Raw genomic sequence first — 26448 nt, 5'->3', positions numbered from 1 at the left:
TGTATGGAAAAACAACCAGATTAATCGACGCACCAAAATCCGAATTTTCAACTCGAACGTGAAATCTGTGCTGCTATACGCCAGTGAAACATGGTGTGTATCAGTGGAGAACACTCAACGGCTGCAGGTCTTCATCAATAGATGCCTGCGGTATATAATTCGTGCATGGTGGCCTCACAATTGGATCTCCAACGTGGAGCTCCATCGTCGATGTCATCAAAAGCCGATAGCGACAGAAATTCGGGAGCGAAAGTGGAGGTGGGTCGGCCACACTCTACGCAGGGGCGGAAACGAAATCTGCAAGCAAGCGTTAGATTGGAACCCAGCAGGACATCGCAGCAGAGGCAGACCCAGAGGCTCATGGCGGCGCAGCCTCAACAACGAAATCAAGCAAGTCGACAGAAATTTGACCTGGCCACAGGTCAAGGCGATGGCTGGCAATCGCCCAGGATGGAAATCTTTCAATTCGGCCTTCTGTACCACCGTGGGTGCCCAGGACTGAAAGAATTCGTAGCGGAAACTCACCGATGTGGAATTTGAGTATTTTAGCTCCGTAATATTAGTTTCGAAGCGAATGATATTATTATTATTATTGTTCATTTTTAACTCAAAATTCAGAAAGAGGGAAACCCCCCTTGAGTGATTTCCATTTTAAATCGTTATCAAAATGGCGCAAAAGCTCTTTATCTTTACAAATATCATTACAAAAATCTAAAAATTGAAATATAACTATTCTAGAGGCTCAAACTGAATTAATCCATCGCAGAGCCGGAATCTTAAAAATGGAGAGGCGAATGATAGTGTCATGTGGTTATTTGGGTAGTTATGAGACTATATTTATTCGTGTACAAAATAATACAAAAAAAGCGGGAAAAGGTGAAAAATTTCACAAACTGGAGATGCTGCCCAAACACTCCAACTCTCTGTTAATTTATCTGATTTTTTTCTTATCATTTGCTTTCAACCTTAAACGCCCACAAGAGATGGACAACCTCCGTAGCGGAAATAAATATCTTTCGATACAAATTGATGTTATGTAATTTGTGTGCCGCACGCTCGTTGGAAATCGTTTTTATGGAAATTGATTTTTCCTCACCCAATACCACCCATCTCCCTCCCCCGCTCCTCTTCTCCGAACAGCTTCCAAGTTCTCATTCGATCTCCCGTCTTCAATTGGAAAGTCGTAAATTGAATCCCTCAAGATTGAATAAATTTCGGTTTGATTGCAGCCGGCAAACTTTACTGCTAGGTTGCTGTTGGTGGTCTTCGTTTCTTCCGAGGACCTCCAGTACTGCGCCCAGGTGGCACCACTGAAGCATGTTTATTTAAATCAATCCTCAATCGCCAGCCTGTTAGGCGGGGGAGCTGTGCTAAATTATTCGTTGCGCAACGACGCATACTAATGGGGCTCTGATTGGTTCACACCAACAACGAAAGAATGCTCGGTGGAGATCAGTTTTACCAAGAACAATAAACGATGATTTCTGTTTGGTTGAAGTTATGGCTTGACTCGGCTCACGTTCCCAAGTGTATGATGGCAGGTGGATTCGCAGAAGAAGGACTTTTCCCGAATTTTAGGACTTTATCCTCCCACCAACAACAACCCGACAGTCAGTGGCGCTGAAGTATGATGCCGTTCCCGTACGATGAAGTTGATGCTTGTTTAGCCTAGGCGGAGAAGTGCCAAAATCACGTCCCACTCTCTTTCTCGAAAAAGAACTTATTCAAGACGAGATCCGTTTGAGTAAATTGCGTTTGTGAATTGGGTGTGCGAACGTGACCATTGCCAGAGGCTGCCACCATCAACCAGTCGTCGGTCGCCCGGGGTATTTTGGGTCACGTTTTCGGTTTTGCCACGTTGTGAATGATTAGATGTTTTATTATGTATGCAGTGGCAAAGACGACGAACGGCGGAACATGATTTGGTTGGTATACTCACTTTCTTGATCCGGCCACCTCTTCCACGATGCAGCGATTTCTTCGCCACCGGCACGGGGAAATTGTCCAATAGCTCGATGCTGCACTGCGGGCCCATCCCTCTTCTGGGTAGAGCAAGACCTGAAATCAAACAGGATTAAAAGGTGTATATCAGTTGAAGTACTAATGCAGAATGAATTAGTCTATTCGTGGATCAAAACACCTAGGATCTGGGACTATATGGGTAAAAATACCTATTTGAGGTGCTTTACGCTATAACTCAGTGAATTTTATAACAATAAATCCACTTAATTCGCTGTACATTAGCTTAGCTTAGCTTAGACTGACTGTACATGCTAACGGTTGCTGCTCCGTGATTGATCAGAACTGATATGAATTGCACTGAGAATCAACTGAATAAGGGGCTGGGACACTTATTCTCAAAGTGCAATTTAAGAAGCTCATATATTGTTGGATCAATACGGCGCCGGCCAAGTCCCTACAGTGGAATAGGAATGTTGAAATGTGATGGTTGTTGCTACTATAGACCGAGAGCAGTCCGCGTCCCCACAAGCAGCACGGATGTGGTATTTGTTAGTAGAGCGATTCCAAGCAACAGCATCAAAATTAAGGAAATTTTTTAATTCATGATTTTCTATTGAACTGAAACTTTGCACAGTTTTTCAGTTCCATCTAAATCGCCATTTTTCGATATCAAATTTTTATTTTGAATCACGACTAACTTTTCAAAAGGGTGTATGTGAAAATGGTTCAAAAATATTCAAAAATTTGCACAGCCAAAATGGTTCGTTCGATTGCTATGAATTTTTCAGCAAAGTTAGATAACTAAATGGTGATTCCTAAGAAAATATACACTGTGAAAAAACATCGTTTTTAACATTAAAAAATATCATTTTTGTCACAAAAACTCAAATATCTCAAAACCCTATCTTTTTACCAACGTAATTTTTTTAGGAAAGACGGTCCATTGTATAAGCAATCTACCATAAAAAATTGGTGATGGTAAACTAATAAACAAAAAAGTTATAACATATCAAACATTTCACAATTTTCACATTTGGTAAATATTTTTTTCTGTGTAAATTATTTGGTCAGAAATCGCAGTTTGATGCTGATTTTATTGTTCAGCAAAGTTAGATAACTAAATGATGATTTCTAAGAAAATATACACTGTGAAAAAAAAAATCTTTTTTTAACATTAAAAAATATCATTTTTGTCACAAAAACTCAAATATCTCAAAACCCTATCTTTTTACCAACGTAATTTTTTAGGGAAAACGGTCCATTGTATTAGCAATCTACTTTAAAAATTTGGTGATGATAAACTAATAAACAAAAAAGTTATGACAATTCAAACATTTCACAATTTTCACATTTAGTAATAATTTTTTTTTCTGTGTAAATTATTTCGGCCGGAAATCGCAGTTTGATGCTGATTTTATTGTTAATGGCCTTGCGTGAGTAAAACAAGCTGTTTTTATTATGTATTATGTATATTATATGTACAGTACGGAGATGAACCAGCCATCGGCTGAAAGTCTCGATAATAAAGATAATAATAATAATAAATATGTACAGTAATGTTCCGATTTTATCACGCCCTCCGCGCATTAGTCGTTTATTCATTAATTTGCTGTTACATTTGAGGACAAGTGTTTTCCCTCTTCTTCAAGATGAATGTTGAAAGCGTGTTTTGCAACCTTTAAAAATATTGAAATGGGTATAGATGTTGAAGTATATTTCAAAGCATTTTTGAAAAGGGGCATGATTAAATTGTTTAAACAGATGTCGCTGATGGTATGGTGGCATTGAAGGAAATGAAATGGCAGACGAGCTTGCTAAAAGTGGTTCCAATTTACAGTTTGCTGGCCCAGAACCATTCTGTGGTATATCAAACTGTACAATTAAAATGGACCTGAAACGCTGGGCTGAGCAGAGGGTGATATCCAATTGGATGGATGTCAAAAATTGCAATCAGTCAAAACGATTTATAACACCAAATGCTTATAAAACCAAAAAGCTCTTAGAGCTCAACAAGAGAGCTCTATGTACATACACTGGCCCGAGCAGGTATCACTTGAAAAATATTGGCCATATTCAGAGTGATATCTGTCGTTTCTGTAATACGGAACGTGAAACCTCGGAACATCTGCTTTGCAGTTGTGGTGCTTTATACACGCGCAGGCAAAGATTTCTAAATAGTGGTTGCTTGCAACCCAGTGAGATCTGGTCTGCAAAACCTGGAAAGGTCTTGGAGTTTATCAATTCCATTGCACCTGACTGGGAGACGACGCGTCGTGGCAGTAGCTGATTACTTGACACATGGTAATTAGCTGGCTAGATGCGAATATCAAAACGGGACATGCCACAAAAGTTAAGCCTATTGGACGCGGTGGCTTAATTTCCTTAACAGGGGAGGAAAAAAAATGGTGGCATGACTCTCTGCACTTAGCACTTCTGGCAGTTTCTCAGTTGTTGTCGTTTTCGAACTTCCTGCGCCCTGCTTTACCGATGATGGCTCGTTTGTCAAAGTCTAGACGGCAGGACGTGCAAATGCGTAAATTTGTATTCAATTTGGGCATAACCAGTCTCTTTCAGTTTATCTATGGTGCTTTCGGTGAGATTTCGTAACTCTTTTGAACATTTTTTTTTTCATCAAACGGTCTCAAATCAAATATCCATAGCGGTAGTATTTTTTTGCATTTTCGTGAGCATTGTCATGGTATGTATACAGACAAACAAACGTAACACTGACGAAATTTTCATTGACCACGCCTTTAACGATCATTTTGAATCTTGGTTGTGGCTTTCATAACCAGAAGAGTGCCCATCGTTTTTCTTTGCGTTTGACGTTTCACACTAGCGCCTTCTGATGAAGATATTGCACAACGCAGTGTTTCGTGAAACATTTCCACCAGGTGGTGGTAGTGTAAAATGGGCGATGGATTTTCACGAAAATTGTTCTAGGCATTTCGTCTGTTTGTCTGTGGTATGTACCTCTCATGCATTTGTTGTTGTTGAAGTTACTCGCATTCTTCCGATCATAAAGTCTGTTCTCTAAGAGGTATTTTTTTTGTAGATCAACTAGACGTATACGCGTATATATAAAACTTTTATTATGCAGCTTTCGTCTTAAAAATAAGTTTAATTCCATTTTTCTTATGATCAACAGCTTTTCAACACTATCAAGGGATTTTTCCACCAGTCACGCACAATAAAAAGTATGACACTCCCAATATTTTTGATCACAACACTGGATCGCGTCTAAGTTTCAAATAGATACTATAGTAATTATGAATAATCAAACAAAAATATCATGAAAACAACTTGTTTAATTCAGACGGTAGCCTTTACAATAAAATCAGCATCAAAATATAATTCTCGAAATAATTTACACAGAAAAAAATTTGTAAAAATTGTAAAATGTTTGAAATGTCATAACTTTTTTGTTTATCAGTTTACCATCACCAAAATTTTATGGTAGATAGCTGATATAATGGGCCATTTTCCCTAAAAAATTGACGTTGGTAAAAAGATAGGGTTTTGAGATATTTGAGTTTTTGTGACAAAGATCATATTTTTTTAAGGTAAAAAAAGATTTTTTTTGCAGTGTATATTTTCTAAGGAATCATCATTTAGTTATCTAACTTTGCTGAAAAATTCATAACAATCGAACAATCCGTTTTTGCTGTACAGCTTTTAGAATATTTTTGAACTATTTTCGCATGCACCCTTTTGAAAAGTTAGTCGTGAGTGAATATGAAGGTTTGATATCGAAAAATGGCGATTTAGATGAAATTGAAAAACTGTGCAAAGTTTCAGATATTTTTGAAATGGTCGCTCAGGATCGACTGACATGACTCCGTGGAATTCCTCAGTAGGGTATGATGAGATCTGGATGTCGTCATCTTTGGTCGGTGATGCGATCGATGGATAGGAGATATATTTAGATGAAAGATTGTGTGTAGATTACTCTTAGTGCTGCTTAGTGCTGTCACGGTAAAATCTGAGCTGGTTATTCCAGGTTTTCATATTTCAGCACCCCTAGACTGGTACGCCCCCAATGAAATTACTTCACTATTGCGTCTAATTATGAATTATTTTGGGAAAACGTTTCCTGGCATTTTTATTTCATGGTTTACAGAACAGAATCGCGGAAGCGACATTTGTGCTGGAATTCCTTTTATGACTTTTAAGAATGATTCCTAAAATTTCAACAAAATTCTCCAGGTTTACTTCCAAGCATACCGCCAGAAATTTCTGGATTATTTGAGAGTTAATAAAAAAAAACATGGAATAGTTACACAAAGAAGATTCACGCAGGATTTCTTAGAATAATTTTAGCAAGAATTCCTCTGAAGATTCCTCTAAGTATTCTTTCAAATAATGCCACAAAAGTTCAGCTTATTGGATGCAGTGGCTTAATTTCCCCAACAGGGGAGAAAAAAATCTTTCAAAATGCATTCCTACCCATGAAATTCTTTGAAAATCTCTTCAGAGCTTTATCCAGAGATTATTTCAAAATATTGAAACTGATCCATAGGTTTCCTCAACAGTTCTTCTTGAGATATCTGAAAAGAATTCCTCCAACGATTGCTGCATAAGGTTATGTTAGTATTCTTTCACGTATTTTTTCAAACATTTCTGAAGGAATTTCTCCAGAAGTACTATCAGAGTTTCTAACAGGAGTTTATCTTTGATTTTTTTTCGAAAATCATGTATAAAATTCTCAAGAAATTATTCCAGGAATGTGTCCAATAGGCTGCGGCTTGTTTTTTAAAAGTTGTTAAAACCTGAAATTCGTAACCTCTTAGTTTGAGCCAAAAAAAAAATGAGATTTGAGATTGAGAAATTGAGAGGTGGCGCAGTCGCCTCAAAGTTGAATTTTCGAGTAATAAAAAGGTGTTTCCACTTCAAATTTCATATTTTTTTTAATTTTCAACCGATTTTCAATCTTTTTTTTATAAATTTCTCACAAACTAAATTTTGAATAAACTTGTAGAACTTTTTTTTTCCAAAGTCATGCAAAATATGAGTTTTTAATGGTTTAATTTATTTTTTTCTTCCTTTTACAAAAAAATTGACTTTGAGACCCGGTAACTTTATAACCGTTTGACATGTATAGTCAGATTGATGATCGAACCGTTTGACCGATTTCAAATCTTTTGGCGTGCTTTTGTAGATATTTTGGTTACCTATCTTTGTTCTGAACAAACTATTCGTCAAAGTATTCATTTTTATTATACTTTGAACCAAAAAATGCCAAAACAAGCCTTAAACTAGGTTTTTTCATGTAAAATTGGAGTATAGGACGATTTTTTGTAAGTTTTTTTTTTATCCAAACGAGATACTAAGCGTCATATTTAGGAATGTGGAAAACAGTAGTGGACTTTTTTCAAAAAAAAAAAAATCCTCGCATTTTGAACATGAAAATATTTTTTTTAATTCAGAACACTCTAAAAATTGAAGATTAAGGCTTCAATATGATTAATTTAGAATAAATGTTTTACTTTAAGCCCGAAATTAAGCATGAAAACTATTTTGCAAACATTCTCATTTTTCTTGTAAAATACGTGTTTTTGATATTTATCCATGTTCAAACCATTTTTCAAAGGTACAGTGTATACACAGCATTCTAAGGCAACCAAAATATCTACATAAGCATGTTAAGAGATTTGAAATTGGTCAAGCGGTTTAAAAGTTATCGGGTCCTCAAGTCTTTTTTTTTTGTAAATAGAAGAAAAAATAAATAAAATTATTAAAAACTCATATTTTACGTGACTTTGGAAAAAAATAATTTTCTGCAAGTTTATTTGAAATTTAATTGGTGAGCGATTCAAAAAAAAAAAAGATTGAAAACCGGTTGAAAATTGAAAAAGTTATGCCACTTGAAATGAAAACACCTTTTTATTACTCGAAAAATCAACTTTTAGGCGACTGCGCCACCTCTAAATCTCTATATTTTTGGCTCTAACTCAGACGTTTCTCTATTTACGTCAATTGAATCCAAAAGAGCTTACGAATTTTGGGTTTCAACAACTTTTGAAAAATAAGCCGGAGCCTAGTGTCCAAGGACTGGAAGAATTCATTGAAAAATCTGTGAAAGAATTTCTAGGGAAATCCACGTTAATAATTTTGAGACATCTCGATGATTTTTTAACGAATCTCTAGAAGAATTTCTAAAGTGAAGTTTCAGAAGGAATTCATAGAAATCTACCTAAAAGATTTCTGAATGAGCCCTTGAGAAGTTTCCTAAAGAATCCTTGGACAACATATTGGAGAAAACTTTAAAGGAATATGGGATGGGATACCCAGGTAAATTTCTTAAATAATCCTTGGAAAAATTTCCGAAAGAAGTTTAAAGGAATTTCGAAAAGAGTATGTGGAACATTTTCCAAAGAAAACCTTGGAGAAAATTCTGGAGAAACCTTTGATGTTCTCAACATCAGTAGGATATTCATGTCAATATGACCCAGGTAGGCACGCTGAACGTGCACTACGCCATTGTGGTGAATACAGCATAACATCCTAGGAGGGTTAAAGAATCTTCGAAAGCATTTCGGAAGAAATCCGTGAATGGATTCCTGTTGTGATTCTCGTAGATTCCTGAAAAAATCTACGGAGAATTTTTAGGGACCCCATGGAAGCTTCTCCATAGAAATTTCTAGAGAAGTTCCGGAGGAAATTGTAGAACCATTTTTGAAACAACGCATGGAAGATGTTCTAAAGCACTTTCAAAAGAAATCCGTGGAAAACTTTATGAAATGAATTCCTGGAGAATTTTCCTAAGGGATTATAAGTGCTGAAGTCGGGAAAAAATTGATCTTTTTTTTAATTCTTTAATCTTAACCCTTTGGAGACGGCATTTTCACCTCACGACCCATCCAAAGGGTTAAAGAATGAATTCTTATGACTGCTGTGTCAAATTTTCATAGAGATCCAAGCAGTAGCAGCAAATACAACCGATTTCAACCAAATTTTTGTTTAAGTGTTCGCTATTTATGTGTCGTGTCCTCGAACGATCAATAATTTTCGTAAAAGTTTTCACATCAGGGGATTTTTTTTATTATCCTACAATTTTTTTCAAGGTTTTTTTTTATTCTTAATCACTTAACCTAATTTACAGCTCTATTGTCCACTGGGGCACTACGTGAGCAATTTCAATTGACAGCTGCACTTACATTTTGTACAGCGCCTAGATTCTATTCTACTTTATCGAACTGGTTGCCTTTCTGCTGCTTTCACTTTTTCTACCTTGTACCTAGTAGAATGATGAACACAAGGATGATGATGGATGGCTGTTGTTCCTTTCCAGTCCGATTGGGGGTCCATTATGAGTAGCAGTTCGCCGATGTCCAGGTATCCGGGTCCGTTTGAGCCATGGGGCTCAGAAGAGGGTCAGTGTCAGTTGCTCCCGGGGGAAAAGCAACTGACGAAAAATTGCAAGTGCCGGGGCTGGGAATCAAACCCATGACCATCCGCATATGAAGCGAACGTGTGACCAACTACGCCACGGGCCCCGGCTTATTTCAAGGTTCTCAGAATTCAATGAAATTTTTTTCATAGGTAGGGTTCATATAAATATGAACAAAAACAAAATTGAAAAAAAAAAATCCGGGTCGCCTGATTATCCGGAAAACTCCAGTAGAAAACCAACATTTTCCACAAACAGCACCTACTTTGAAAAATCATAACTCAAGAACAAAGCATGGTAGACACAACGTTTTTTTCGTGAAATCATAAGCAAATTTTCTCAGCAATGGAAAAAAATACAAAATGAAAAAAGTGACTTTTTTTGGGAAAAATCATTCCCGTTTGCAAAATAAAACTTTATTTTGTTATTTCGATCGCTCAAGGACACCACAAGGTCCTCTAGTATCGATTTCGTTTTTGGTTTGCACTTTCAGTTGAGCCGTTGGACTGTAATTATAGTCACGGAAAGCCTCTTTATAGAAAACAAGTTTACAGAAATTGTTAAACTGTTGGGACAGCACCGTTGGGTGTTCGGACTTCTTATAGCATGACCCGTTTTTGCATGTGCATGAGTCAGCTTTATAGCTGTAAATTTGTTCGATTTTAATTATGTTTAAGTTCATTTTTGTTTTGTGTTTTTACTTACATTTCTTGTCCTGTATGTGTTTTGGAAACTGTCCAACAATTTTAACTAGGATAACTAATTCAACAAAATAGTTTTATTCAACGTACTACGTCCTAGCTTTAGAAAGTTTCAACGTGTTCTGTGTGTATAGTTATATAGGTAGGTAGGTTAATTCAATTCACTGTCAAAATGTATTAGCTCGTTCGCTGCTACTGTTTGCGGTGCGTGGATCGAGTGACCCTGTCGCACCGGGGTGCTGGGTTTTCGTCGTTCGGAACAATAACTATGGTGAATGATACTATTTTTTCATGTTTTCAAGCTGATTTTACATACTTTTATTGTACTATGATTGACGTAAAAAAGAATTTAAAAACATGTCTCCATACTTTTACAAATATTCAAACTTTTCCGTATTTTCACGCTCCTTAACATATATAACCCCATGGAATCCATGGAGCAATATCAGAAGGAATTCAAAGAAGGTTTTATGAAAAGGTTTCTAAATTAATTTCTAGGGTCATTCCTAGAAAGCGTTGGAGAAGGTTCTAAAGAAAACTTAAAAATGTTTAAAGGAATCAATGAAAGAATACCTGAAAGATTTCCCAGAGAAATCTCCAAAGGCATCCATGGCAGAGATTCTAAAAGCTCCTGGAAGACTTTTTTGAAATGCTCGAGGAATTTCTGATCAAATATCTGGATGATTTTCGAATGAATTTCTAACTAAAGAAATTGCTGGAGAAAAATTCCGTATGAAACTTTGGTAGATTTTTTTAAAACTCGTAATCCTTGAATAAAGTTCTGAAGAAATCCGTGACAAATTTCTGAAACAATTCCTGAAATATTTCTTCCGTTTGTAGGGGGTTCTTAAAAGAACCTGAAATAAGTCCGAATATTATAGATTTATTTTGCACTTATGATGGCGCAAAAAAAAAAAATGGAAAACTCTTAAAGATATTTTACTTTTTTCTATATATATGAGACCCCTAAAATACGCAGATGGTCTTTCATATTTAGGAAGAGAAATTTCCATTACGTATGGAGCACAAAAACTATAATATTTACAAAAATTATAGCTCTATGTTTGTGAGAGCGCAGAGATATTAGAAAAATGATATACATACAGGGACAACTGTAACAACTATCTTGAATTTTGATTTTGTTTCATGTTAACAGTTTCGAAAAGTTGACTATCGGATAGTTATGCCTTTTAGTAGAATATTTCTTACTTCATGTAGAATAGAATTTGGACCATTGATAGACTCACAGTAAAATTTGAGAATTTTTTATTCACTTTTTGAAAAGTTACAGCTAAATAGTTGACCATTTTTTGATGAGTGAAAATTTTGCCTGACCCGATCATTTTGTCTATCCCCTGTATGTGGTGAAAAAAGTTATTACTCTTTCAAATTACAGAAGCACGATATTTTGGAAATGGCACAGATAACTTCTCTTATATTTATAAGGCCATACATTATTTCGTAAAAAAAGTAACATAACCAATCCCTAAAGATAATAGAGGATCTTCCGCCCTTCAAAAATCGTGAAGTTTTTTTTATTTTTTTTTTCGCGAATAGGAATGGGAATTTTAATATCATAAAGGAAGCTTTTTCGTGGGCACAAAAACATCAAAAAATCAACGAGGTGATATTGTTATACCTAGAAAAGAGGAAGAAAAAATCCGAAACTCCAAATCCATAATAGCTTATTATGTAACGAGTTGTAAAAAGTAGATTTTTTCAGCACGAATCGTACATCCAACGAGGCTTGCCGAGTTGGATAATAACGAAGAGTGCTGAAAACAAAACGAGTTTCGCAACGAGCTCCATACAACATTTTGGTACGGTGGTACGGCCTAGCGTTACGGCCCATACAAAATTTAAAGGATTTTCATACAAAAAAGGGTTACGGAGGGGGGAGGGGGGGTGGTCGAAAAATGTCAATTCTATCGTTACGTAATAAATGGATGCTGCCTTTTTCAAAAATGATCATTTACTCACAAAGGGGCTGTCCATAAACCACGTGGTCATAGGGGGGGGGGGGGTTGGTTTCGGCCAATGACCATTTTGTATGGACAAATTAAAAAATTTATATGGACAAATGACCACGCGGGGGGGGGGGGGGTCGAAAAGTCCCAAAAAAATGACCACGTGGTTTATGGACAGCCCCAAAGCCCAAAAATGCTGTAAACTCAAAACGTGACTGACTGTATTTTTAGTTTCCGTAGTCTTTGATCGGGACTGTAAATCGGACGTAAAAATGGGTAATGCTGATTATACCATACCAATGGTTCTAAAGTACGGTTGGACGAACATATGAATGTGTAAATATTTGAATCATATATGTTACGTATATATTTCTCAATATTCCCCAGCAAACCTGTAAGGCATGAAGCTCACCGCATGACCATAACTCAATTTCCACTTCATAATAAAACATCAAACAATCCCAAATGGCACATCTCTTCTCCAAAGACTGCACCGAAAGCAGCTTCTGTTTGATTAACCACACACCGAACCAGCTCCGTCGTAACCGAAAGAACCATCCATTCCTGCTCTGGAAACCAACACGAGCACGAGAACCATCTCCAGCTCCACCGGTTGCTGTTTTGCATCTTTCCACACCGTTCCCAAAGGACCAGCCACAACCGCCGTCGAACAGATCGAATCCTGAAATATGAACACAACTTTGCCACCTCAGGCGCCACCGGAAAAATAGCGAAGAGAAGAGATAATAAAGAAACAATCCTCACACTCGCCGTCCCCATTCCGCCCCTCCCTCGGCAAACAGCTTTGCATCCCCACATCCATTTTCGCCAGGGAGTATCAATTTTTGATTGCTTTGCTAATAAAATATTCAGAGCAATCAAGCTGCGGAAACGCCCCACGTACGCGCGCCTACACCAACCATCATGGTCAGTAAAAGTATCTGCGAGAATGGCGCGGCGCCAGCGATGGTTGATTTCGTACGCCAGGGAAAGTGTATTTCCCGTTCCCCTCCCCTGGGTCCCGGCGACGATGAGACCGATGGACGGGGAGCCAGCCAGCACGCATATTGATGATGGAAAGCAAAGTGTTGACGATCAACAACTGCCAACGAGATAACCGAAGAAAAACGGAAAGTTGTGTCACAAACATTTGACTCAATCACTGTCACTGTCAGACACAAAGAATTGGCGGATGTTTTTGTAGGTAAGTGCGTTCCGACTGACAATCAAGTGTTGCGCGTTGGTTGCTGAAGATTTATGGTTGAACAGCTCGTTCACAGAAGTTGATTGTGATTTGCTTTTGCATGATTTAGCATTAGATTCGTTTTATTGGATTACGTTGAAAAACTGAGTGCAAACCATTATAAAACTTATTTGTACTCCGGACGGTGCGTAACTTACAGGTTTTAAACTTTTGGATTATAGCTTTGCAGAGTGAAATCATACACTGAAATTTATTGCGTTTCTCTCTGTACACGGTCAGAAAATTCACTCATTTTGGAGCTAAAGTGGGACAACTCAAAAATGTGTATTTTTTTCCAGCGATAGCGCTGGCCCAAGTGCGAAAATCTCATCAGTTTAAGTCGAATAAGGCAGCGTCCATTTATTACGTAACGCTAAAATCGGCATTTTTAGACCCCCCCCCTCCCCCCTCCGTAACGCTTTTTTGTATGAAACCCCGAAAATATTTGTAAGGACCGTAACGCTCTACCATACCCCCCCCTCCCCTAGAGCGTTACGTAATTTGTGGACGGCGCCTAATATTCTTGCTGATGTGAAGAATATTATACGGCCTAAATTGGTTGGATATTTGCACTTGGGCCAGCGCTATCGCTGGAAATGCAATTTACTCATGTTTTGAGCTGTTCCAGTTTAGCTCAGTTTTGTGTGAATCTTACTCAGTTTAGAGTAACATTTTCTTAGCGTGTATTAATGAGATCTTTATCCCTAATGGGTAGTACGGAGATCGCAAGAAATTTCTTGGCCTATCTTGATGCGTGGAAAATTCAGGCAAGGAATCGCTCAAGAAATAATAAAGCGACACTTTTCGAAATTTGAAAGGAGCGTAGACTCTCATCCTGGGATTCGTTTAGGGATCCTATAGGGAATGCATTCAAGAATTCACATAGGTTCATGCTTGCATTCCTTCACGTAAATCTTCAAGCATTTCTAAAGGAATTCCTCCCGAAGTATTGTCAAAAAATTTGAGAAGATTTTCTTTGGAATTTCTCCGAATACTCTTTTAGACATTTCTCATGAAATTCTTCTAAGATTTTTTCCAGGGGTTTCTCCAGGAATTCTTTCAAACCTATTTTTAAAAGATGAAATTTCAGAAGATTTTTTTTAAGATTCGAAAAATCTTTTAGAAACTCCTCTTTTTTTGAAGAAATTCAGAAATTCTTCCATAAATTATTTCAGGTATTATAATTTCAATTTTTCCTGACGTGGCTCCAGATATTACTCAATTTACTCAGGGATTTTCTCGGGCATTTATTAGGAAACTCCTCTAGAAAATTCTCAAAAGATTCTTTTGAATTGGATTTGGATTTTTTTGGACCTTCCTTCAGAATTATTTTCCTAATTAAATTCCTGAAAAAAATATTCCAATAACCTATTCCTTAGCATTTTTCAAAGTATGGTTCAAAGATTTTTTTACAAATATTTATTTCACTTTTTGTCCCACCATTCTTTGGCTGGTCGAGGGGATAAAAATAATAAAGTATTTTTCCTGAAAAATATCTAAAACTCATTGGAATTGTTGAAGAATTTATAGCAAAACCCAATATATTTTCTGCCCCTTCAAAATGCGGAATCCAGCCAAAAAAATTGGAAGGGGGGGGGGAGAGACAAAAATTCAAAATTAAATTTGTATCAGCCTAAGTTATCATCAGAATTGAATAAATTAAATAAGAAATGAAGTTTTGAAGAAATTCCTTGCTAACTTTTGAGAAAGTATCTGGAGATAAAAAAAAAATATCGTCTCAAAGAAATGCCAGAAGGAATCCCAGCGGGAATTTCTGAAGAAATCTTCAGTAGAATTGTTTTTAGAAATCCTAGGAAGCACTTGTGAATGAATCTCTGGAGGAATGTTTGCAGAAATTCCAGGGAAATTTCCGAAGGAATCTCAGAAGGAATTTCTTAAAAACCTCCTGAAGAAAAATCTGGAGAAACATCTCGGGAAACTCTTGCTGGAATTCCTAGAAAAAAATATTGAGGAATTTATAGAAAAAATCATGGGTAAATCTATAACATTATTGGTGGATTTTGTGGAATACATGGAGGAACATCTAAATCAGTGGTCACCAAACTGTGGCCCGCGGGCCGCATGCGGCCTTCATCAGAATGAAAATCAGAAATGTGGAGAAAAAAAATGTAATGTGAAACTTACATTAGAATGAATACAAACTACTGAAATTTTGCCAATATCAGTTTTTCAAAAGAAGTAAGATATTTAAAAATTTTACAAACTACAAAAAACTATTTCTTTGAATTTTGTTTCCAAAATATTCGAAACTGTTGTTAAGAACGGTGTGTTTCGCTTAAATAATGACACACAGGCACTCTGCCATAAATTTTGGACTTGTGGCACAATTCATCACTAATAATTTGATGGATTTTCTCGAAAATAAAATAAATAAATAAATAAATAATTACCATTTTGTTAATATACTTTACTTATACTTTATATTCAGAACTTCTCCCAAGAAACTATCTAAGAAACTTTCCAAATTGTAATTTTTACAATGATACAACTACTTTTAAAAGAAGTGTTGCACTAGCTTTCGAAATTTCGCTAAAAACTTCATGGATTGGGCAAGATATTTTTCAGTCCCCTAGCAATACTTTTGGGAAATCCTCTTAAAAAGTCTATTCCAAATACAAATACTTGCACACATTACTCAGAAAATCATGTTTTTTTCACTGGCTTCCTAAGAAATTACGCAAGAAAAACTTAAAAAAAAACATCAAGGATTTCCATAACCGTATCATTCTAAAATTTCTCAAAATCCACGAGAAGTTAAAAAAAAAACCTCACAGTTCCAAGATTTGTTTTAATATAGGGTTTGATATATCAGGGAACCCCTTTGCCGTAGTTAATAATTTCATTCGAAAATTTGTCAAAACGGGAGGTAGGGGCTTTATACAAGAAACTTGTTGGTGTGTTCGTGTCTAGGATTCCCACAATTATGCACTTATGATCTGCGCAAAGAGCTACAATAACTGCAAAACCTTGATATTACGGTCTTGTAAGTTGTAACCCTGTTTTAATACCGTATGATTTTCATGATTTTTTTTCGAGTTAAATACAATCTTCCGATAACTCCAGATTAAACTCTTGTTCAATATTTTCAAAAAATCAAATAAATGGATTTTGTGTTGAATCTTGAAAATTGTTGAAAAATAAACTCTTGAATGACTTGCGGCTCGCAGTATCTTTTCAAAAATCAATTCTGGCCCGCAAAGACAGTAAGGCTGATGATCACTGATCTAGATGAAATCCTGAAGGAATCTCAGCAATAGTTCATTCAGGAATCTTGAGAGGACTTCCTGCAATGGTGGAAGATTCCAAAAACGGGGACCGAATTCTAGACCGCCCGATAGGTAGGAGATTGTCCGCATCACGACGGTTTAAAACCGAACGGACTCAATCTATACCAAAACTTCCACATGACGTTTTTGAGTTTAGCAAAGCCATCTTGACTAGGAAACCTTGACCGATTGAACCCTTGAAAAAGGTCCCATACGGACCGAAACGTTGGGAAAAATCATAGACTAGTGTTTTCGATTCCCCCAAAAGACTTCATGGTTACCCCAGGAATCTTCGGGAAACCTTTATGTATGTCGCCGAAAATTTTTCCAGGAATGTTTACAGATATCCCTCCAGGGACTTCCGGGAACTCCTTCAGAAATTTATATAGAAATTTTTGATGGAATTCCTCAATAGGTTCCTCTAGACATTTCTTTAAAAAATGCTTCAGAAATTTCTCCAGAATTTCCTACAGAAAGCCCTACAGGAACTTTTAAAATGATATCTTCAGGAATACCTTCAAGAATTCCTCCGGGAATTTCCCCAAGAATTTTTCCTGGATTTTCTCCAAGAACTTCTTCAGGAATTCTCCCAGATATTTCACCAGCATCTGCTTTAAGACATTTTCGAAGAATTTCTCGAAAAATTCCTCCATGAATTCCGCCAAGAATTTCTCCAGACATTCCTCCAAGAATTCCTTCAGGAATTCCTCCAAGAACTCCTCCAGGAATTCATCCAAAAATTCATCCAAAAATTCCTGCAAGAATTCATCCAAGTTGTCGGGGCCCGTGGCGCAGTGGTCCACACGTTCGCTTCATAAGCGGATGGTCTTGAATTCAATCCCAGCCCCGGCACTTGCAATTTTTCGTCAGTTGATTTTTCCCCCGAGAGCAACAGACACCTGACCCTCTTCGGAGCATATAGCTCTAACGGACCCGGAATTTGAATATCGGCGAACCGCAACTCATAATGGACGACCCCCAATTGGACTGGAAAAGGAACATCAGCCAACCATATCAGTATCATCGTGCTCTTCATTCTACCGTGCACAGGGTAGAAAAGTTGAAGCAGCACAAGGCACCAGTTCGATATACCGTCTACCCCCGTTGGTTTGACCTCATCTAATCTGAACACTTTTTAATTTGACCCCCTCTAATCTGCACATCGTTCAAACTAAAAATGGTTCAAACGTCATTCTGCACATGGAACGGGGTGAAACGGAACGCCGAATCAAAACAAAACAGCAAAAAGGGTTACCACCAGTGTGTTTTCCAATGTCCACAGGGCTACTGGATGTTTAAATTAAAAAATGAACCCCGTTTCTTTGCATGAGGTGTTGTTCAAACCAAGGGGGGTAGACGGTAGTTGAATTAGAATAGAATACATGTAGGCGCTGTACAAAGTGTAAGTGCAGCGTCCAATTAGAATCGCTCACGTAGTGCCCTAGTGGACAAAAGAGCTGTAAATTAGGTTAAGGCTCAAGCATCCGTCATCAGTTTTCGGAAAATAAAAAGCAGTTTTCACGCTGTAAATCAAAACATCGATCATGAAAATATATTCAATGCATTCTATTCCTCATGTGGAGTACAGTGAATATATGTTCACAGCAAAGATTTTTTTTTTGAACGATAAAACTGCTTTCAAATATTTGATGATTACGATGATTTCAATTACGAATTGTTCAACGTTAAGTGATTAACCGTTATGTGGCCGGCAAACTTTTAGCTTTTTGTATTTTTGTATTTTGTATTTTAAATGGGTGCCCTGCCGGCCACATAAGGGTTAAGAATAAAAAAAATCATCCAAGAATTCCTCCAAAAACTTCTAAAGGATTTTTTTTTTCAAGAATATTTCCAGATATTCCTCCTAGACTTGTGCCAGTAATTCCTACAGGAATTTCTCCAAAAATTCCTCTACATTTTTTCCGAAATTATATCTAGGAATTTTATAGTGTAGCGAATGAATACAAATGATGACGTGACTGCGCCTTTCATCACATTATACGGCTAGGTAAGTATTGTCTCCTTGTCACATGGTTTAATGTTGGCTTAGTTATAATTCTCAAGCACGGTAGTGAGTAGCTGTATAAACTCTTACACCGTATTATATTGAAGATTTGGGAGGAGGTAGAACTGCCTGCTAGTTGGTGGGATGGTCTCATTTGCCCTCTTTTCAAGAAAGGGCATCGTCTGGAGTGCGCGAATTACAGAGGAATATTAAGTACTCCTCAATTCAGCGTACAAAATTTTGTCCGGAGTTCTGTTCTACAGGCTGAGGCCGATTGAGGAGTACTTCGTCGGCGAATATCAGGCAGGATTTCGTGAGGGCCGATCAACGACGGATCAGATGTTCACCCTGCGGCAGATTCTCGATCAATTTCGGGAGTACAACTTGCAGACCCATCATCTGTTTATTGATTTCAAAGTGGCGTGCGATACAGTGAAGAGAAACGAGTTATGGCAGATTATGATCGAACATGGTTTTCCGGCGAAGCTGATTAGACTGATTCGTGCGACGCTTGACGGATCGAAATCAAGTGTGCGGGTTGCGGAAGAAATTTCGTCATCGTTCGTAACCTTTTACGGGCTGAAGCAGGGCGATGCTCTTTCGAACTTACTGTTCAACATAGCACTGGAAGGAGCGATAAGGAGTGCTGGTGTGCACAGGAGCGGAACCATTGTCACGAAGTCGCATATGCTCCTGGGCTTCGCGGACGATCTCGACATCAACGGAATCGACCGTCGGGCCGTGGAAGAGGCATTCTTGTCTTTTAAGAGGGAGACTGCGAGGATTGGATTTATTTACGATCAACACCACTGACCACCAACCATAGACTGACTGCACACATCTATGGTTGCTATTCCGTGATTGACCCGAACCAATGACAGTTGCACAATGAATCAACTGAATAATTGACTGGGAGTGGTCAATATTCTCACTGTGCACGCTTCAGAGACTCTCTTTAACGGTACAATAACGGCGCCGGCCACGTCCTTGCAGTCAGGTTGGAAGAGGGAAGGAATATTAGTAACAACCTTTGTTAAGTGAAGGCCCGCGTTTACCGCTGCGACTCCACCAAAGGCTGCAGGAAGGAGTGTTTGTTAGTGGGAAAGGTATCGTTGGGTCTGGATTCACTTTGATAAGTAATATGACCTTCGTGTTGCTGGTTGCCGCGCTATTGTTTGCTTTACGCGGAAAGCAAACAATCGACCACCCGCGTCAGGTAGTCGCTTAATATTTACTGCAAACGATGCGACAAAATATGCAATCTAACACACTATTATTCGCTTCACACGGAAAGCAAACAATCGACCACCCACGTCAGGTGGTCACTTAATATTTCGAATCGAACCACGGAAGCTAGTCGCCAAATATTTAACTGCAAATGACACGACCGAACATGCAAGCTGACGCACTATTGTTCACTTCATATGAGAAGCAAACAACTGATCACCCACGTCAGGTGATCATTCAGTGTTGCTACAAAAAACGCGACACAACGAAATGCTCATTTCCGAATCAGATCGTTCTTAGTCAGCATCGCTCGAAAACTCCGAGTGCTCCCAGGTCCTCCTCGAGCATGGTCCATGTCTCGTATCCGAGAGTATGGTCTATTCAATGCAGTTCGGCGATTGAAAATTCACTTGCTCCTTTTTGAGATATGATTTTTAGAAAAGTGTGTTTTTTTAAGAAAAATGCCTTTTTAATATAGATATTTAATAAATATCTTTTTAACAATGAGAGATAGAACTTTAAGCTCTTTGGAAAAAATATACGTCATTGATAGTTCTGAAAGTGCTTGCAACAAAGTTTTTACGAGAAACTAATGGATTAAAAGTTATTGCAAGAAAACTGAATTGCATGGTTCACCCTAACATGATTCTTTAAAAATATATGAGTTAGAAAGCATAAGAATAGAATGGTATCTTCGGCAAACTTGCTTCAAATAAGTTCTTCTACAACTTTGTAGAACATTTTGTAAGCGTTCAGTGGTAGTGGTGGCGAAGTGGCGCTAGGTGGGGAAAAGTCTGAAGTTGTGGATGAATTTGTTTATGTTGGTACTCCAGTGACGTGCGATAATGATGTTACCCGCGAGGTGAAAAGACGGATTGCGGCTGCAAATCGGGGCTTTTTCGGTCTGCGAAGCCAGCTGAAGTCCCGCAGGCTGTAAACGAAGACAAAACTCGTGTTGTACAAGTCTCTGATTCTTCCGGTCACTTTATACGGTCGGCGGACGGCGCTTTATACGGTCGGCGGTAAACTGGAGGGCGGCATCTGGCGACGTCGCATGAACCACGAATTGTACCAAGTATATAAAGAGATGGATATAGTGAAGCGAATACAACACGGCAGGCTGCGGTGGGCTGGACACGTAGCTCGTATGCCGGAGGAACGACAAGCTAAAACTATATTCTGCAGAGAACCAGGAAGGGGTGGTCGCCTTCGTGGAAGGCCGCGCACACGTTGGCTTTTTGCAGTTGAGGAGGACCTAAGGACTCTAAACGTTCAGGGCGACTTTAAGCGATTGACCCAGGACCGAGGCCAGTGGAGGCGAATACTTCATTCGACGTAGACTCACCGCTACGAGTTCTAGCCCATCAAGTATCAAATTAGTAAGTAATAGTGAAAAGTGCCCAAAATAGGAATCCCTGTTCACGCTCTATTTAGGCACTGCCCAGTGTCCATAAGCAACGTGGTAATTTTATGGATATTTTGAAAGCTACCCCGTGGTCTTTTGTACATACATCTGTTTTTACCCTTCTTACACCCATAAGAAGGGTATACATATCGCTCAAAAAACCGACTTTCGATCCAAGGCCCGGAGGGCCAAGTCTCATATACCAATCAACTCAGCTCGACGAACTGAGCAAATGTCTGTATGTGTGTGTGTGTGTATGAGCGTTACAAAAAAAAGTCACGAACGTTTCTCAGCCGTCTGTCAACCGATTTGAGTTCTCTTGGAAGCAAATAAAAGCTACTACATCCTAGTAGAACGCTATTGATTTTTTTTTTGATTGGACATTTGGTTACAGAGATATCTCTCGAAGAGTACTTATGAGTCATACATCTTAACTTTTTAAGATTTTTGACCAAGTGTATCATAATAAATATTCTGGCCGTCTGTCAACCGATTTCGGTTATCCTGGCACCAAATGAAAGCTACAAAATTCTAGTAGAATCCTATACAATTTTATTAGGATTGGACATTTGGTTACCGAGATATCTTTCAAAGAGTACTTGGAAGTAAGGTTAACTTTTTGAGAGATTTTTGACCAAGGGTACCATAATAAATATCTCAGCTGTCTGTCAACCGATTTGGGTTCTCTAAGCACCAAATAAAAGCTACAATATCCTTGTATAAGGCCCTGAAATTTCATTTCGATTCGACATTTGATTACTGAGATATCTTACGATGAGTATTTCAATCAATTCTTTTTTATTAATCTATTCGTTTACTTGTTATCTTGCATTAGTTTTTGACCAGTCTCTGGGAAATTCTTTTTCAATAAATAATGCTGACAAAGTGTATTCTTGTTTTCGATAAAATTATAAATAACAAATTACAAATACACAGGAATTTTATGAAAACTAACAATATGTTAAATGAAAGCTTTGAATTTATATAATGTGGGAAAAATGCAAGAACCGGACAGCGAAAATAACTAGCTAATACCAAAACTGATTAACTTAGTAGATATATCATGTTTGTCCTTTTTGCACCATAACCATGAATACCAAGTACTTTGGAGCTAATTTAATCGACTGATCAAGAGATATTAGACAAAGTATATCTCGCTGATTTTCTTATCCATTTGTTAATCGATTTAAGATCTTTTGGCAGTTAACAAAAGATACAATATTCCAGAATATGTAAGCTTTTTTTTTTAATTTAACACAAGATTCTAGAAGGTGTCTGGCATTTCTGGTAGTTTAGTCCATGGTCCATGATGCTATTTTGGAAACCAATTCACTAGATGCCAAATCCACAATATTTTCTAGAACTTTTGGTCCATCACACAAAATAAATAAGTTAAATACAAATAATACAACAATTGTTTTAATAAGTGTAAGACGGGTTCTGTTCACCATAGGTGGATTAAATCGTTTTTTTTTTAATTTTGTTGTGTGGACATTGGTATTTTCCATTAAACCCCCCCTACTTCCTGTCCACGTGGCCTGGATTGAGACGCCGTGTGTGATACGACATAGACAAAAATCAATCAATAGCAAGTAAATCAAGTGTGAGCCAAAACACTCTGTCCAAGACTTAACACCGGCCGGGGCCCGTGGCGCAGTGGCTACACGTTCGCTTCATAAGCGGATGGTCATGGGTTCGACCCCAGCCCCGGCACTTCGTCAGTTGCTCTTCCCCCGAGAGCGGCTGACACTTGACCCTCTTCTGAGCTCTCATAGCTCAAACGGATCCGGATAATTGGATATCAGCGAACGGCAACCCATAATGGACGACCCCCAATCGGACTGGAAAAGGAACAACAACAGCCACACATCATTTCATCATCGTGCTCATCATTCTACCAAGGACAGGGTAGAAAAGTGAAAGCAGCACATAGACAAACCAATTCGATATAGTAGAATAAGAATATAGTAGTATACATTTGGGCGCTGTACAAAGTGTTAGTGCAGCCGCCAATTGGAATCGCTCACGTAGTGCCCTAGTGGACAAAAGAGCTGTAAATAGGTTAAGTGGTTAAGAATAAAAAAAATAAATAAAAAAGACTTAACACCACACTGAACGGCGGCTTGCAGTGAAAATTACTATTCTGAGGTTCAATTTAAATGCACAACGCCACTAAATTTGTGCAGACTAAGTTTCGTTTTAGTTCAACAGAATTATGTTTTCAATTTTACCATGGACTCGATTTTCAATTAAAAAAAGTTTCTGTTGGCAACCGGATTCGAATCAAGAATCTTGACATCACCAGGCTCGCACGCTACCACTCAGCTATCGAACCGATTGATGTGAGAAGAAACAAAACGCACACAAGAAGCGTTAGTGGGTCGATGATCATGTTTTGCCATGGTAAATTTAAAAACATTTTTGTGCTTGTCGTTACTGCAAGGCTCCTTTCAGTGCACGCTACTAAAATCACATCCCGTGGGGGCCGGAAAAGCTAAAAAAGCTACGGGAAAAATAAATATACATAAGAAAATTGCTTGGGGGTGGAAGCTCAGGTAATATATTATCTCCTGGGCGCCCATTAAAATCACCACCCCCGGCGAAGACTGGCGCTCGAGCCTAGCTATTTAGCACTGTAGTTGGAGGAAATGCCAATGCAGAACCCGTAGCTTCCGGGAAGGTAAGCCCAGCTCCCTGGGTTAGTGGGTTGGTGTCAGGCCCTGCGAGCCAGCCGTAAAAAAGACTAGCACCGGAAAATCAACAAGAGAAGAATGCCAACCGATACCAATGGCGACGACCACAGCGACGAAAAGGGACTTGCGATTGGAAGCTCGGTACGTGGAACTGCAGATCTCTCAACTTCATCGGGAGCACCCGCATACTCGCCGATATACTGAAGGACCGCGGGTTCGGAATCGTAGCGCTGCAGGAGGTGTGTTGGACAGGATCTATGGTGCGAACGTTTAGAGGTAACCATACCATCTACCAGAGTTGCGGCAACACACGTGAGCTGGGAACAGCTTTTATAGTGATGGCCGACATGCAGAGGCGCGTGATCGGTTGGTGGCCGATCGACGAAAGAATGTGCAGGTTGAGGATCAAGGGCCGATTCTTCAACATTAGCATAATAAACGTGCACAGCCCTCACTCCGGAAGCACTGATGATGACAAAGACGCATTTTACGCGCAGCTCGAACGCGAGTACGACCGCTGCCCAAACCACGACGTCAAGATCATCATAGGGGATCTAAACGCTCAGGTAGGCCAGGAGGAGGAATTCAGACCGACGATTGGAAAGTTCAGCGCCCACCAGCTGACGAACGAAAATGGCCTACGCCTCATCGATTTCGCCGCCTCCAAGAACATGGCCATTCGTAGCACCTTCTTCCAGCACAGCCTCCCGTATCGTTACACCTGGAGATCACCACAACAAACGGAATCGCAAATCGACCATGTTCTGATTGATGGACGGCACTTCTCCGACATTATCGACGTCAGGACCTATCGTGGCGCTAATATCGACTCCGATCACTACCTGGTGATGGTTAAACTGCGCCCAAAACTCTCCGTTATTAACAATGTACATTACCGGCGGCCGCCCCGGTACGATCTAGAGCGACTGAAGCAACCGGATGTCGCCACCGCATACGCGCAGAATCTCGAGGCAGCGTTGCCGGACGAGGGTGTGCTCGATGTGGCCCCTCTAGAGGACTGCTGGAGTACAGTGAAAGCAGCCATCAACAACGCAGCCGAGAGCACTATCGGGTACGCAGAACGGAGTCGACGAAACGATTGGTTCGACGAGGAGTGCAGAGCGGTTCTGGAGGAGAAGGATGCAGCGCGGGCGGTAATGCTGCAGCATGGAACCCGACAGAATGTGGAGCGATACAGACAGAAGCGGAAGCAGCAGACCCGTCTCTTCCGGGAGAAAAAGCGCCGCCTGGAAGAAGTGGAGTGCGAGGAAATGGAACTGCTGTGCCGTGCACAGGAAACACGCAAGTTCTACCAGAAGCTCAACGCATCCCGCAAAGGCTACGTGCCGCAAGCCGAAATATGCAGGGATAAGGAAGGGAGCCTCCTGACGGACAAACGTGAGGTGATCGAAAGGTGGAAGCAGCACTTCGACGAGCACCTGAATGGCGAAGAGAATGTAGGCACGGAGGACCAAGGCAGCGGAGGAAATGACTATGTTGGTGCAGCAGAGGACGGGAACGAACCAACTCCCACGCTGAGGGAAGTTAAGGATGCCATCCACCAGCTCAAAAACAACAAAGCGGCTGGTAAGGACGGTATCGCAGCAGAACTCATCAAGATGGGCCCGGAAAAGTTGGCCACCTGTCTGCACCAGTTAGTAGTCAAGATCTGGGAAACTGAACAGCTACCGGAGGAGTGGAAGGAAGGGATAATCTATCCCATCCACAAGAAAGGCGACAAATTAATGTGTGAGAACTTTCGAGCGATCACCGTTTTGAATGCCGCCTACAAAGTGCTATCCCAGATCATCTTCCGTCGTCTTTCACCTAAAGTAAATGAGTTCGTGGGAAGTTACCAAGCCGGTTTCATCGACGGCCGGTCGACAACGGACCAGATCTTTACCGTACGGCAAATCCTCCAGAAATGCCGTGAATACCAGGTCCCAACGCATCACCTGTTCATCGACTTCAAAGCGGCATACGACAGTATCGACCGCACAGAGCTATGGAAAATCATGGACGAGAACAGCTTTCCCGGGAAGCTGACTAGACTGATAAGAGCAACGATGGACGGTGTGCAGAACAGCGTAAGGATTTCGGGTGAGCTATCCAGTTCATTTGAATCTCGACGGGGACTAAAACAAGGTGATGGACTTTCCTGCCTACTATTCAACATCGCCCTGGAAGGTGTTATGCGACGAGCCGGGCTCAACAGCCGGGGTACGATGTTCACGAAATCCAGCCAATTTGTCTGTTTTGCGGATGACATGGATATTATTGCCAGAACATTTGGAACGGTGGCAGAACAGTACACCCGCCTGAAACGTGAAGCAGCAAAGGTCGGACTGGTGGTGAATGCGGCTAAGACAAAGTACATGCTGGTAGGTGGGACTGAGCGAGACAGGACAAGCCTTGGCAGCAATGTTACGATAGACGGGGATACTTTCGAGGTGGTAGAAGAATTCGTCTACCTCGGTTCCTTGCTAACGGCTGACAATAACGTGAGCCGTGAAATACGAAGGCGCATCATCAGTGGAAGTCGTGCCTACTATGGGCTCCAGAAGAAAC

The 26448-nt window shown here is 39.5% G+C and overlaps 1 protein-coding gene across 1 annotated transcript in view; it reads right to left on the bottom strand.

Annotated features, from left to right (window-relative positions):
- The window catches only part of LOC109433256 (uncharacterized), a 363056-nt gene that overhangs the window by 208577 nt on the left and 128031 nt on the right, over positions 1-26448 (bottom strand). The window contains exon 3 of the mRNA XM_062842555.1: positions 1940-2058. Coding sequence (XP_062698539.1) covers positions 1940-2058 — 119 coding nt within the window. The remainder of the gene's footprint in view (positions 1-1939; positions 2059-26448) is intronic.

The sequence above is a fragment of the Aedes albopictus genome, chromosome 3 (assembly GCF_035046485.1).
Source record: "Aedes albopictus strain Foshan chromosome 3, AalbF5, whole genome shotgun sequence".
NCBI classification, from domain to species: domain Eukaryota; kingdom Metazoa; phylum Arthropoda; class Insecta; order Diptera; family Culicidae; genus Aedes; species Aedes albopictus.
Note: the sequence above shows the minus strand (reverse complement) of the source record. Positions and strands in the feature narration are given on the sequence as shown.